At 42.3% G+C, this 15,340-nt stretch overlaps 1 protein-coding gene across 1 annotated transcript in view; it reads left to right on the top strand.

The window, feature by feature from the left end:
• Positions 1 to 410: 410 nt before the first annotated feature.
• LOC108786515 (complement C4-like) overlaps positions 411 to 15,340 on the top strand; it is a 65,489-nt gene continuing 50,559 nt past the window's right edge. Inside the window, exons 1-10 of the mRNA XM_018555833.1 lie at positions 411 to 483; positions 1,234 to 1,441; positions 2,601 to 2,781; positions 5,164 to 5,234; positions 6,016 to 6,104; positions 7,604 to 7,686; positions 10,286 to 10,373; positions 10,864 to 10,969; positions 13,480 to 13,603; positions 14,770 to 14,885. Coding sequence (XP_018411335.1) covers positions 452 to 483; positions 1,234 to 1,441; positions 2,601 to 2,781; positions 5,164 to 5,234; positions 6,016 to 6,104; positions 7,604 to 7,686; positions 10,286 to 10,373; positions 10,864 to 10,969; positions 13,480 to 13,603; positions 14,770 to 14,885 — 1,098 coding nt within the window. The 5' untranslated portion in view covers positions 411 to 451. The remainder of the gene's footprint in view (positions 484 to 1,233; positions 1,442 to 2,600; positions 2,782 to 5,163; positions 5,235 to 6,015; positions 6,105 to 7,603; positions 7,687 to 10,285; positions 10,374 to 10,863; positions 10,970 to 13,479; positions 13,604 to 14,769; positions 14,886 to 15,340) is intronic.

Genomic DNA, 15,340 nt, shown 5'->3' with positions numbered 1-15,340 from the left:
TTTTTGGGGGGTGGGGGGGGGTTTAGATACATATTTTAAATCTGATCTCCAGGCAGATATTAAAGACACAAATGTATGTAACCCTGTAATACCTCCTAAAATATATATTAATAACTGCAAACAGTGTAGGTACTTGAATGTAACTTGGTATCAGCCTCATGTAATTAAGGTACAAAACAGCTGAGACTGGGGTGAGGGGGAAGCAGACGTGCTGCAGTGCAAAGAGCAGAAATAAAGTTAATCGGCCTACAAAGCATATTGACATCTTTCCTAAATTTGAGCACTTTCGGTTTCTAGCCAGTCCTCAGTGTTTACCTCCTGACCTCTGTCTGTTCTTTTTTATCTCTGTCCAGCCCCCTCTGTTTAAATAAATGTCTGTTCTCTTCCCAGCTCAGTCTATCACTGCACCATGGGACCTTCTCCTCTCCTGAGCTGCCTGCTATGGGCAGCCATGGTTTGTGTGACCGTGGCGCAAACCCCAAGGTAAGTATCAGACCCGCCGCTCTGTACAAATGTCTATTTTTGGGGATTTTAAAATGGTTTCCCTTTTGAAGAGAAGTTGTAATGTCTCTGCACTGGTCCCCACTGCTGTTGACTGGCAGGAATGGGCAAGCTGGATCCTTCGCCAGTTATTCGATCAGCATAGCCAATCAGCTATGAGACTGCCATCACTCTGACATCAAGGCTGCAAGTGACCATTGGCACTCGAGCCAGTGAATAGTATTTTGACTAGCTTCTAGTAGTTAAAGGGCTTGGTAAAGGGGCTGTATTAGATGTGGTCCCTAGAAGTCTGATGTAACTTGTATCCAGGCTAATATGACTGTCTCCTGAAGAATGTCCCCAGTCTCTGGAAACTGTAGCATGTCCCCAGTCCCTAACCATCTACTGTTGTATGTCTGCAGTCTCTGACAGCTTACTGCAGCAATATATTCACTGAATTTTCAGTGTGGCCCTTTGGAAATGTTGAGGCCTCCTTTATCAAGTAAGTTGAGCACCACTATTCTAAGGTTAACATTGGGAGGAAGGTGGGACGCAGAGGATTTCCATTTTCTGTCTAAAGGTCGGTATACCTCCTTAAAATGCCATTCCTGCCAGAAGTGGTTGCTGCCAAAGCCGGTGAGGATGTGACTCATACAAAGTGTGACATGGATGGTTACTGGTTTATTATAACATGACAGATGGGGCTAAGAGGACTAGAATGGTGTATAATAACAGCTATTCTCCTGTTCTCAGGTTCCTGGTCACTGCACCCCGCCTTCTGCATGTGGGTGGTAAAGAAGATGTGTGGGTGCAGATGGAGTGGCCTCAGGGCGCCGAAGTGCCAAATAATGTTGCGGTAGAGATGTACCTGCGCAATCAGATTACCTTTGACGAGTGCTCAGAACATTACCATTTAAATCTGAACACGAGGAACAACCACATAAGTAAACAGACTATAGAGGTGAGGTGTTCCATACGTCATTACACTCAGCCAATATTTCCAGCACTTGCAGGCACGGTGTCAAATGATTGTCCACATTTGTGCTATATATAGGTGATATGCCAACAAATTCTCAGGAACCCCCCCACACACTCTCAGATAGTCATCCTGCTTGGCTATCTGATCCAATGCCACCAAATTGATGTTAGCTTTAACCAATACTACCCAGTATTGTTGCAGGAAGAGGGGGTGAATTCTCAGGAACCCCCCACCTTAAGATAGCCACCCTCTGGTATCTAAACTTATCTTTTATATAGCTGCTTGGATTTCTGGTCCAATGACACCACATTGCCACCAGTATTACACAATAGTACCCTGTATTGACAAAGGAAGGGGACTTGAATTTTTAGGAGTCGCCCACCCTTTGATAATCACTCTCTGGTATATAAACTTACCTTTCGCAGAGCTATTTGCTCCAATTCAATGACACCAAATTGACACTAGCACTAACTAACAGTACCCTGCAAAAAAAGAAAAAGGGATGAATCCTTAGGAGCCCCCTACCCGATGATAGTCACCCCCTGGCATCTAAACTTATCTTTCATAGAGCTATTTGGATATCCAGTGCAATGACGCCAAATTGACATTAGCAGTAACCAATAGTACCCAGTATTGTCGGAGGAAGAGGAGATGAGTTCTTAGGAACCCCCCACCCTATGATAGCCACCCCCTAATATGTGAACTTATCATTCATATGACTGCTTGGTTATCCAATTCAATGACACAAAACTGCATCCAGCCAATAGTCCCAGTATTTTTAATAATAGCAATAATTGTTGAGAAATGTGACCCTCATGTGACAGCATTGGGACCTGGCAATTTGCTGTTCAGACCTCGAACTGTGGAGGCAGGGGGTGAGCCAGATGCCCACCTCATACCCTAAAATACCAGGATTTTAACTGAGCGGTGTTGAGGATTGGAGTGACAAGCCCAAATGGGTAATGGGTTTGGCCTTTAAAACGTACCTGCAGGGCAAAGTATCAAGCTTACTTTAATGGCAGCCCAACCAGCTGTACATTCTAATCTTTCCTTCAGCTTTAAACGATTTCCAAACAACTTTAGAATTGTTGGTGCTGTGTACATCTTTGTGGCAAACTTATCCTCCATTTTATCCCCTCAGCTCACCCCCACGAGGGCCTCCTCATGTAAAGTGGAAAATCAAAAGAGCAGCAGGTATGTCCAGCTGGTTATAACTAGTGCCGCCCTAGGAAAAATGCAAGTTGTGTCCATACCTATCTCCTACAAGAAAGGCTACATCTTCATCCAGACTGACAAGAGCGTATACACTCCCAAAGAATCAGGTATCTATCTATGTATCTCTCAGGTCTATTCACTCAAAGTGTTTGGAGAAGACAGGAGAAGGGAACAATCTAGGACAAAATAGCCGATTTGGAAAAATTCTCCAATTCGGCTCACTTTCCAGTTCAGCTATGTTGTCCTAGATTGTTCACTTCTCCTGTCTTCTCCAAACTCTTCACCCTTTTGTTAATAGACCCCCTCTGTTGTATTTGTCTATGTTCCTAGGTGTCTCTTGTATTGATGTCTGACTTTCATTAAAATAAAAAATCGTTCTTTCATTAAAGTAAAGTAAAGTCTGTCTTTCATTAAAGTAGTCTTCTTAGAACAGAAGATATCCTCATGTCTCATCCATTCACATATCCCAACTTGGAATAAATGGCTCTATAATATTATGCTAGATTTGCAGAATACACCAGCGGTTCTGCATGTGCATTTGGATTATCTCTCTGTAAACTGAAAGCACCAGGATAAGGACCCAAGTAAGTGACAGTTAATTTTAGCCAAGTCCAATAAGATTTGAAAATTACAGTCACATGATTGACACATAAAGGTCCTTATCCTTGTGTAATGCTCTTTAAATTCAGCATATTATAGCATAACTACACCCCAATCTTTCCTTTTTTGGGTAAGAGGAAATGATGAAAAATCTTATAATGGATTTAGATCCAGCAACAAAAACACAATTTCTAAAATAGTATGGAAATATGTCAGTGAAGGTTCTCATTTCTCCAGGTCATGGGACAGCTAGTAATAATTAGTCATATTAATTTGGACTTGTTATGCAACGTTCATCCTATGCAAGCTTCAGTTCCAACATCTTATCTAAGCATGTTCCTAAAGTCTATTTAATCCCTAATGATAAATATCTGTATTTGCTCCCTTTTGGTCTATTAAATATATAATTAAAGGCTTTATGTTATATTTGTTTGATACCCTCAGAACACACATGTTGATATTTGCATCAGTCTTGTGAGCTGACAACTTCCTGTGTTCTCTGCCTGTGTTCAAGGAGGAATCATGGAGATGAGGAGAAGGGCTTATGGAGATGTGGGGGTGGGGTGGGGTGAGACAGAAGGGGTATGGAGATGTGTGAGGGGATGAAGAGAGGTCTGTGTTCTTTGTAATCCATCAGAAATTAACTAGGCAGGGCTGACACCATGTAAATTGGGCTGCGGAGATGTATCAAAGAGGAAAGTTCTTTATTTGCAGTTCATTTAGAGGCATAAAACATGGCATGGCAAGTGTGCATGTACTCTAGAGATGTACAAAATATGTTTGTTTTTTTAAAATCTTGCCTTGACATTCTCTTTAGGTTCAGAACGGCCTGGATAAGCTGCAAATGTCTTTAACATTACAGAACAAGTCTGGTCGAATACAGTGTGGAAAGGACAGAACCTAAGTCAGGTTTTCCTTGCTATCTGTGCCTTCCTGTCCTGATGATCCCCTTATTTCTGGTCCTGCTGTCACAATGGCAGTATGAGAGGGGAGATCTCTTCAATGGAGTCATGGACCTAAGTGAAAACCTGATTGTGTTTCTAACCCTTCCCCACTCTACCCAGAACCTCAAAACTATTATGTCTGGATTTCATTGTTAAAGAATAACTTTACTTTTATAAACTTATCCTTTAATATTTGCCCTTTGCACCTATGATGTATCATAAGTTCCTATCAGACATGTTGCAACATATTGTGCAGCTTTTTTTCCCCATTGGTTCCTCTTCTTCCATTAGAATGTGGAGTTTCCTCTCCTCGCCTCTGGTAGTGAAGCTCGGTATTTGGAGCAGCAAATGGGGCTGATCCTCCAATGTCTCCTGATCACACTAGCAGTGCAGTCTGCCCTCCATGGTTTGTAGGTCACTCTATGCTGCCTCGATTAGACTTCCAGCCTATGAATGCTCAGTCTGTCCAGGATCAGGATCTGTCTGTCTATGAGACATTGTAACACTTCTAGATATGAGGACAGCTTGTCATTTCTTTGTAGCAAATTTGGTCAATGGATAGTTTTGGGGCATTTTTTTCCATTCATCCATTAACTAACATATTAACACTTATGTATTCCTTTCCAATTATATGATATCATATGTATAGCCACATCAGCCATGACTAGGAACATTGCATATATACATGTTTTAATACATTTTGCTAGTAGTTTGAAGCAAACCTGTGCTAAGCCCATGCAGGGAAAAGTTACAAGTTTGCTTGAATGCCACCCTGCTCAGCAGCATATGCTCACCAATACCTCACTTCCCTGCTAATCTGTCCAGTGGCTGGCACTTCCAGATATGTTGTAGCCCTGCATGGAAAAAGCACAGGTTTCCTTTAAGATATTACCGGATGGTTGTCTTCTTTGACCACTCACACCTGTTTCTTTAAATACTCTGCAGTTAGAGTCAGAATGTTCACTCTGGACCACATGATGAGACCTACAGATGAATCCATTAAAAGCACAGTGATTGTAAGTAATCTTTTAGCTACAATGTATAAAGATAGGGTCTGTGCTCTGACATTTTGGGTATCTCTGCTGCCTGGGTTTTCTTAAAGTTAACTTATTTTGAGACCACTAGAGGTGTGTCAATCATTGAGCTGTACTTGAGCTCCATCCTGGAGGTGCATCCATCCCGGAGCTCCATTGTTCTAACAAAGCTCTTAAGAAATACTCATTGCTTTTGACAATAATGAGGAGCATGTAACCTTCTCCTGGGGGTCAAGTACCCAGGTCTCAAAGGTCAATCAGTAGGCCTGAACAATGTCATGTGAGGGAGTTGGTGACATCAACAACCTTTGTAAGCTCTTACACCATTAGGCATGGAGCTAACACAGGGTTGGACTCACAGCTATGTTTGAGGAATGGGGCAGTGGAGGAGGACAGACAAGGTGAGTATAAGTGGTTGGAGGTGGACCAACAAAAGACTCATGAATCCCTTGAATGGCAAATGTTAAAGTCCCTTTTAAATTACAGATGTTAGTGTGTGTGTGTGTGTGTGTGTATATATCTATATATAAAAAAATATATATAGTATACTGTATATACTGTATGTTATTGTTATACTGACTTCTCTACTGCTGTCATCTAGGAAGGCTGAGCGTGGTCTAGGTTTTAAAGTGCGCTTATTCTTTAATGAAAAATTGAAGTTTTTGTGCCCGGAGTTGAGTTTTAAATTACCATTTAGCAAGGTTTGGCGGGCATTAGACGGACCTCTACCTTGTGAAATCATATCTGGATTTGCTTTTCGCAGAATGCAGCAGGTTTGCAAGTAAGGACGATTCAGAAGCTTTCCCCAAACTCAGTTGTCACTGACAAGTTTGAAATTCCAGATATTTCAATGTAAGTTGTTTATTATCTCTGTGCATTTCTGCAATGTTAAATGACCTTGGGTAGCATTTGAAGTTCCAGGATTCTGGCATTAACTCATCCCAACCCAAACAGATACTTCAATTTTGTGTTTGAGGCCGAGGAGTTAAACCTTCTGTGTCAGATATTTGTGAACACAGCCAAGGACTGCACAGGCACCAGGATTTACATGATTGTGTCATCTCTGAGCCTTCATCTCAGCACAGGAAGTAGATAGTGACCCTGGGTGATGCCTCAACAAAGATGATGTGTCCTTATGGAGAGAAAAGCAGATGAAGGCATTGTCAGGGGGAGTACTGTGATTCTCTGGGAGGAGGAGCAAATACCTTTACACTTTACACTTCCGTGTTATTTGGCATGTGTCCACTTAACATGCCAAATGTATCTGATACTAGGTCCAATTTAAAGCCAAATTAAAATCTCACACCTTTTCTTTGTCTTTACAGAACACACCCTTCTTTGTGATTTTAACACATTTTTGCCTGTAAATGGCTTAAAATACGCCTATCTCTTAGTGAAAAAGGCACTTCTTGACCTCCCAGTCCAGTGCTCTATGCTGGGGCCTAGTTAGTATGGGTGGGCATGGCTTAACTGGAACAGAAAGGGGGAGTAAACACCTTGCCCACAAAATACCATAATGGTGAAATAAGAAATAACGCCCACCTTCTTTAACTGCTTTGTTTGCAACAAATAAATTTGTGCATCTTATAGGAGCACTTTAAAGCTGAACTTCAGGCAGATATAAAGACACAATATAATAGAGATCTGAATTCATTATTACATGGGTTGGACTTGATGGACATATGTCTTTATTCAACCCCAAATACTATGTAACTATGTACATGTATTTTTATTAGATGCAACAAGTTTAAGTACCTGAATTTGACATGATTTAAACTTTTTGCAACACTGAAAGGGTAAATAATTTAATTGGCCTGTTTCTGGGTTATACATAGTTAATGTCTGAGCAAGCAAGATCGCGTTTTTCAGTATATGTAAAATGTTAGTCTTTGCCAATTGTATCTGAAGCTGGAAGCACGATCGAATCCGGGAAACCTAATTTGAGTTAAAATAGTATTAAGGTCTGGGCATTTTATTACCTTAATGCATTCTCTGCATTAAGCACGAAGCCCACCACTGAGGGTTCAAGGCCCTGCAGTGTAACTTTCCTGAGGGACCCTAGCAAATACAATTTTAAATAGTGCGCAGACTAGGACAGGGAAGTGCAGGGCTGGGGGGCAATCATGTGTTAGAGATGTATGCAAAATGTAGAAACGCAGATTGACCAATCACCTAACTGAAAGCTTTTGGTTGCGATATTGTGCACATTACTCTTTACTGATAACAGGTCCTAAAATGTCCCAGATCTTCCAGTCGGAAATTCAGCCTAGAATTTAAAGCTGCAGCGCCCTCTAGTGTATGGTGCGGTTGAACACGCGACGGTCATCTGACTTTATGGTTTTTTCTTCCAGTACTGGAGTGTGGAGGATATCGGCGTATTATACCTCGGCTCCAGAATCAAACTTTACCACAGAATTTGAAGTGAAAAAGTATGGTGAGTTCAGTAAGACACACTGAAGCATATATTTAAAGCTTACGGTTTTTTTTTTTTTTTTAAATAAACCTGAGTTATCACATTTTCCAACAATAACATTTTTTTTTAAAAACCATTGGACCTAGTCCTCACAGTCCACTCAGCTTACACAATGAAATAAAGAATAGCAAACAGAAGACTCCTGAGGTACAGTATAAAATCAGTCTGTGCAACAAGGACTACATCTGGCCACTGACTTTGGTAGACCAAGGCTCCCAAGGCAAGGGTTTAGAACAGAGTGGGGTTGCCCCTTGCTAGAGGCCATTTCCGCAGGGGTTCAGGGTCCTAGAGATGGGTATACAGTGCACCACATTTTGGTATCATGCATTCAATGAAGGGATAATTAAGGGTTAGAGTTTGTAGCCGTAGAGGGGTTGTCAAGCCACATCACCCGTACATTAATGAACTTGTCTGCACATCCTCCATTTTGATAAGTGGCAGGTTAGAGTTTACCAACTTCTTCCGGAACCGAAGAGATAGAGGATGCGGCTTCTTCCAACTTTTAAAGCTGAAGTTTAGTAAAACGTTTTTTTGGGGTGTACAGCACCAGTGTAATGTTGTACCTCGAATGATGAGTATCCCACATTCTGTGGGCTTCTGGTTGGTGTAATAACCCTCCCTTCTGTGAACTGGATACTCCACACAGTGCTGATCTTTCAGCGCTCATACAGGAGAGGCTGCGGGGGCTACTTTGAAGGATCACGCCATTCGTCCTCCGCTTTGTCTCCTTGCCGATTTACAAACTCCTTGTATTATTTTTCCAGATTGCAACGCATTCTGTGAATGGGTGAGGGTGACTCTGTCATTAATCCACCCCTCGTCTATTCACAGAGCATGTTGCTTTCTGGAAAAACATACAAGAGAAGGGGTTAAGCACAAAACGTAAGCTGCTAGTGGCCCTGTTGGCACTCCTTACTACTCAACAAAAGTCAAGTTTATTAGCATGTATGGGGTGTGTTTATTCTTTTAATCTATGGGCCCAACTGATTCAAGTAGAGGGGGAGGGTTACACTTGCCATACACTGCTCAAAATGTGAGCAGTGGGTAGCCCTCTCGGTATCCCTTCCTGCTCAACAAAAGTCAAACCAATTACAGGCTGTACGCTAGTAAATGCTGCTTATTCACAAAAGTACCGATGTACGCCCCAAAGACAGAAAGTCTGCGTCCAGGGGCATATTTCTGTACTTGTACACTACTATACACTCAGATTAGTATTTATCAGCATACAGCCACAGTCTGCCATTGGTTTGACTGTTGTCGTGGGAAGGGGTGCCGACAGGGCCACCCATGGCTTGAATTTTGGGCAGAGTATGGCCAGCTTAACTTCCCCCCGCCCATGTATCAATAGGGCCCATGGATTCAAATAGTACACATGCACATAATAAAGCCATGAAATGGGGGAAAGTTAGCCCAGTTTTAAACGTCAAGGCATTAAGCCTTTAGTGCAAATGTGAAAAAACAAACGTACCTCTCAAAATAAGTGGGGCTACTCCCTTCTTCTAACGAGGATTCAACTAGTATAATGTATAAATGCTGTTTAATATGAAAATGCGACAATGCGTTTCAAGTATCTACATCTCATCTTCATCAGGGCTACAACAGAAACAGATAGTCAGTCCAGAGCCATAATAAAAGTCTGTATCAAAGATTTATTGTTGTCCTGACATTGTATTTACATGTCAGAGATCCTTATAACATGTTAGATTGTTTTATTGTAATAAATTAATTAATTGTCATACTCTCTGAATCCTCATTATACGGAGGGAGTAGCACCTTGAATTTCAAGAGTTAGGCCTGTTTTTTTGTACTTCTCCTGTATGAATAGGGCCCATGTTGGCATAACCCTATCCAGCTAATGTTATGAGAGATAAAGTACCTCTTTCTTGCCAAAAATGTAACGATTCTGATCTCTCTCATGTGACCTAGGCAATGATCACATGGCTTTTAGCTAGCAGGAGCATTGTGGGAGATTGTTTTCAGACAGACCCTCGCTGGTAGACTTGAAGTGCCATAAGAGGATCATGAAGGCATGTTTACCTATATGTATACAGACTCTACACAGTAACACACTTATTAAAACAGGCCCACACAATAATAAGGTTATTTACAATAAACCAATTATATTCACATGTGTTTCACCTAAGTTCTAATAAAGAGAAACTGTCACCTTGGCCAGTGTCTCTGCAAAGGGCCCCCAGACCCCCTATACTCACCTATGTTCCTCGTTGCTCGGTCCTCCAGGGCAGCCAGTCCTGAAATCAGTGGTGTTGTCGAACTAGGAAAGCAGCGATGTCACTCTTTTGGTCATGCGGCTGTGCTCGGGCCTAGTGATTGGCTGCTAGTCCTGAGCAGTGTCACAGGAGAGCAAGTCGCATGATCCCCCATACCTAAAAGTACAAGTAGCATTGCAATGGAGGAAGCAGTAGGGTTGGTAATGAGGTCAGTGAGGTCCTTTGCAAAGACGCCATAACTTTGCCGTGCATGGGTAAGGCCATGGTGTCTCTTGAAGTCTTCTCTCCTTTTTATTTATTTCTGTCTGTGATACATTTCTCTTTGGCAGTTCTTCCAAATTTTGAGGTGAAGATCATACCAGAGCTCCCGTGTTTCCAGATAAATAAAGAGCAGTTCAGCATCAAAGTGGAAGCCAGGTAATCTATGTGTCCATTGTGTCCTTGGGTGTGCTGAAGGAAACTTATACTGGGAGTAATATGACTTAAAGTTGTTACATTATGATTGTACATATTCTCCAAGTTATGGTCAACAGTTCACACGATGGTTGTACTTGTTCCCGTGTTGTCCAGGTATCTGTGTCTATTAAATGCTTTTGGAATAAGTACACATTCCCTAAACACATCTACATTCCAAAGCCATGGCACGTGTTGCCTTCCTGCTGTTCCTGAATTGACATGATATATTCCCTCTTGTCATCTTAAAGAGGCTACACAAAAAAATTCTAAAGCAAACCTCGGTCCCATGAGGCAATGCAAGAGTGGCAGCTACATACATGACTCCCAGAGACAGATGCATGATGGGATTTGTGGTTTATATATTTTTGGCTTTTGAGGAATTTATTTCAATGATAGTTTTTGTGCCTGGAGTTTAGCTTTAACATCGTTTGTTCTTTTGTGATTGGTTCAGGTATGTGTATGGAGAACCTGTGGATGGCGTGGTTCACGTACGTGTCGGAATAATAGACCAGGCTGGGAAGAAAACGATGCTGCAAGGCCTGGAACAACAAGTGCAGGTGAAGAAGACTCCCATTCCATTCCCTCGCAATCCCCAAACATTTATAGATATAACTTCCCTAAAATCGTAATATTTGCCAAAAAGCTTCAAGTATTGTATAGCCGGGGTCAAGATCACAGAGGCAGTAGAGGCTTCTGCCTGAAGTGCTGCAATGGCAAAGTGGGAAGATCTGGGGCCAAGACCCCACCATGTCTCTCCATGTAATTTGCAGTGGATGACTTGACAGCATGTCAAGCTCTGTGCATCAACAGTACTGACATTGGTATTCAAGATTGCCTGATCATTTCCCTCCCCCGATGAGCTTCAGTTCACAAGAAGCGAAGAGGTAGGTAGGGAGGACATCTTTTCTTTGAGGGCTAGAAGATTCCCCTCCCCACCCCCAGTGTAAACAGATGTGACTTATTATCTCATTAGATTTAAAAAAGATAGAATGCTGTAAACCTTCCTGAACACAACACCATTTATAATATGATTCCACGTATATAAGCACTTTTAAAGGAAACTTGTACTTGCAGAAATATTAAGCTGGAAAAAGCATGATGATCAACAAATTTTAACTTCACTTATTGCATGCTTGTTCCAGGTCAGTTACTCATATCATTAAAACCAGTGGATCAGCATGACAGCCAGGAACCTGAAGTTTTCAGGAAGTCAGAAATATCAGCTTTCTTACTTCTCTTAGTACAGGTTACTTTTATAGACCTTTCATGACAGTGTCTAGACATAGCACACACCCCTATGCATGTATACATACCCAGCAATGGTCCCTCACTGCGCTACGCACTACAGCAGCCCTGCCAGTCTAAACTCCGGTGTCAGTGCTAAGACTAAGTCATGGTACCCCACATAACAATGTCCAGCTCTTGTGATTGACCACTCAGGTTCCAGCACTGCCAAATACAGAACGTCACATGCTCCCCGTACTCCAGAGCTCCGGTAGTGCGGGGAGGCATCAAATGAGTGTGACTGGGAAAGTATGCATTGCTGGAGGGGGATGGGTATCTGCAAATGCTGTCACGTTGCCCTGAGTGTTCAGACACTGGGCTGTTTAAGGTCCCCATAAGCATGAGATGCCAGTCAGCCCTTACGGACACCAACAAACGTATAGTGTGCAGTTAAACCAACACAGTTGGATTGCACTGGCAGGGAAGATGACAACGTGATGTGAGGGTAGCTGTGTGCCACCCTTGGCTATCATGCTATGGCCTAAACTGGCTATGCAGAACTCAAGCCCTGTCTGGAGGTTGGCTCTTTCAGCTGCTTTTATCTCTATAACTATGATATTGTTGCACAAATTTGGCAAAATAATATGTAACATCTCTTCTTCAGGCTAAACACACCCATCTACATCTACGCAATAACAATGATTGCTTCAGTGTTACGTTAAAAACACTCCAGATCTACAATGTATCTGCTAAAGCAGTAGTTCTCAACCTGTGTAACCTCAGGACCCACCTTTGTCCTTGGCCATTAAGTTGTGACCCAAGTTGCACTGCAATGGAGCGCACGGCATTAGGATACAGCGCGTTTCGGATCGGGTGTACGAACTGACGGTGGGAGGTGCGTTTGGGGTACCATTCAAATGAATGGCAACCCAACACACCTCCCACACCAGAATGCACAGTAGGTGTGATTGCGTGGTACAGTGCGTTAATCACACAGCACTGTGTTTGCCTGATGTACTAGTGTCAATGGGCCCTCAAAAACACTGACATACATACTCAACCACAGACACATTCTCACACACACACATACACACTCCAAAAAATGTTTAATTTTTAAAAGTTGTTTTTAAGGTCCTCCCAGTCTCCATACCTTAGGAGAACTGGAGTGGATCCTTAGCTTGGGGTCCAGTGTGGGCTGCTGTGATGTGATGAAGTTCCATCCATAAGTGCATTGCCTGTACAACTTCCTTGCGTGCCCTGAAGAGGTAACGGGAGCCAGAATGTGATGTCACTCCGGTCCAGGCACCTCTACAGGACACGGGAGGAAGCTGTAAGCAATGCACGTATGGATGGAGCTCCCTCGCGGCCTCAGCCCACCCCACCTCAAGCTGACACTCGGCATCAGGCAGCATATTTTAAATGGCTGCTTGGTGCGAGAACTGACAGTGCTGCTCTAGGGGGAGGCTGAGGAACCTCTCACCTAAAAAAGTGGAAGGCATGCAGAGATTCACTGAACAGGGGGTTGCGACCCACTTTTGGGTCATCAATTGTAGAAATGTCACCAGCACACCAATCCTTTTAAGATAGCAAAAGCTTCATTTATTGAAGTTTTTTGTCATATGACCAAACAAGCTCTTTCGGGACCGCACAGGGTCCCTTCATCAGTCTTTAGCATTGCCTTACGGTCATGACACATCAGTTGAGAACCAAGGTCCTAAAATATGGACATTGGTCTTAGATGTCCTACACTTTTGTAGTCATGGTTGATAAGGCTTCATAGGATTGTGCGTAGGTAATGTTTTGTTGGCTGTCCTGACTCCTCAGCATTGTCTGTTTCTGCTAGATAAAGGATGCAGAAGGTTCGGTCCAAATAAACAGAGATGACATCCTGAAGAAGATTGCTCAGCCCGTGGAGAACTTGGTGGGGTCCACATTCTACATTGTGGCTACTGTACTGGAGAAGGCTTGTAAGTCCCATTTGATGTTTTCCTCCAGTTCCTCTACTCTGATCCCAAAGTGCTCCTCAGTGATGGACATCTGAGAAAAGCCTGAAAACATGAACTGTGGAGAACTTCTCAACCACAGTCTGAAATCTCTTTTGTTTTATTGACTATTCCTAAATGTGCTGGCTTAACCTGCAAAAAGTAGCAGTAGATATGAGATGGGTTTTGGATGCTGGGAAATTATGAGACCGCCAAAAACAACGTCTCGGCAACTGAACAGGCCTAAAAACATGCGCATTCATAGTAACATAGTTGGTAAGGCTGAAAAAAGACATAGGTCCATCCATTCCAACCTACCGTATGTGTGTGTGTGTGTACATGTTGCTAAGGACTCCTAATGTAATGTAAGGATTTTAGCAGACTTTATTTTAAATCCATACCTGCTGCTGTTCTGTGGATATTGGTGTAGGCTTTCCTTTATTCCACTGCTCAAAAAAGCATGTTTACAGAGTTAAGTAGCTCAAGCTGATATTTACATGCGCAGATAAATTAGTCACCTGAACTCCAGACAAACAAATAAATAAAAAGATGAAATATGTATGTCATGTCTGCTTTACCTGCAGAGGATTTGTTCTTCTGTCCATCCATTTACAAGGAACTGGCACCAATCACAGCTCTGTCTGCCAACACAGGAGACCTGATTATTTTTCAGCAGTTCAGTAGCATTAACAGTCCAGTCCCTCTGCCTTGGACTGGACAAGAAAGGAAAAGCAGCAGACTGCCGAACTCATCTCTCTGCTCCTACCTCATATCAGCATGTTCCTTGTTAGGACATGAGCCCTGCTGCACAACCAATTGTTTCCTTTTGATGCCTCTCCCTCTCTCAGTCTGAGCTTAGCTTTTGGGGGACTACAAGAGGCTCAGATTCAAGTACTGGCACTACTTTCATGATGTAATATTGAATACAGAGTTATGTCCTGTCTTGTATATCTGCCTAGAGTTGAATTTTAAATAAAATAAAAAAATGCCCCCATACTGTTATAGTTTCCTTATAACTGAAGAACTCTATTTATTAGACTTATCGTTGTGAGAATACAATTGGACAACATGACCTGTTAGTGGCTCCTGAGAGCTGGTCTGAGATCCATCATCCTGCTGTCATATTTGAGTTCATATTTCTGTGTTTGTAGCCGGAACTCTGGAAGAAAAGGAGCTCACCTCTGTAAAGTTTGTGACTTCCCCCTATAACCTCGATTTCTCCAAAACAAGGAAATATTACACCCCCGGAACACCAGCACAAATTGTGGTAAGTTTTTTTTAATTTTTATCTGTTGCTTCTATGGGAATCTCTTTATTATCAATAGTTATATTTATCTTCTGATTCCCCTCAGTGTTCTCTAGAATTGTTACATTGTATCTCTTGTTACTAGGATGCATTTATGTCCTATGATCATCAGCGCCACCTAGTGGCCACAATGTGGTATTTTCTAAATTTTCAACTATTCATAATATGTGAAGAACAGAAGATTTTGACACTTTCTTGCAACAACTGGTTAATTCACACAGAACGAATGTACATGCAGTTTCACCGGATGAATAGCTGTGCAAGTTTTATTAATAAATACATACCTAAGTGTTGCATGAGCAATGAACAAACCTTTAGTCTCAGCCAGCTGTCCATTCACCCAGGGCCAGATTTCCATTTCGGGCGCCTGTAGGCACAAATGGAAATCTGTTTAGCCTGAGTCGGCGCCCTTACCT

This window comes from Nanorana parkeri, unplaced genomic scaffold, assembly GCF_000935625.1.
Source record: "Nanorana parkeri isolate BGI_ZX_2015 unplaced genomic scaffold, ASM93562v1 scaffold215, whole genome shotgun sequence".
Lineage (NCBI taxonomy): Eukaryota > Metazoa > Chordata > Amphibia > Anura > Dicroglossidae > Nanorana > Nanorana parkeri.
The sequence above is the reverse complement of the archived record's forward strand: the minus strand, read 5'-3'. Positions and strand labels throughout refer to the sequence as shown.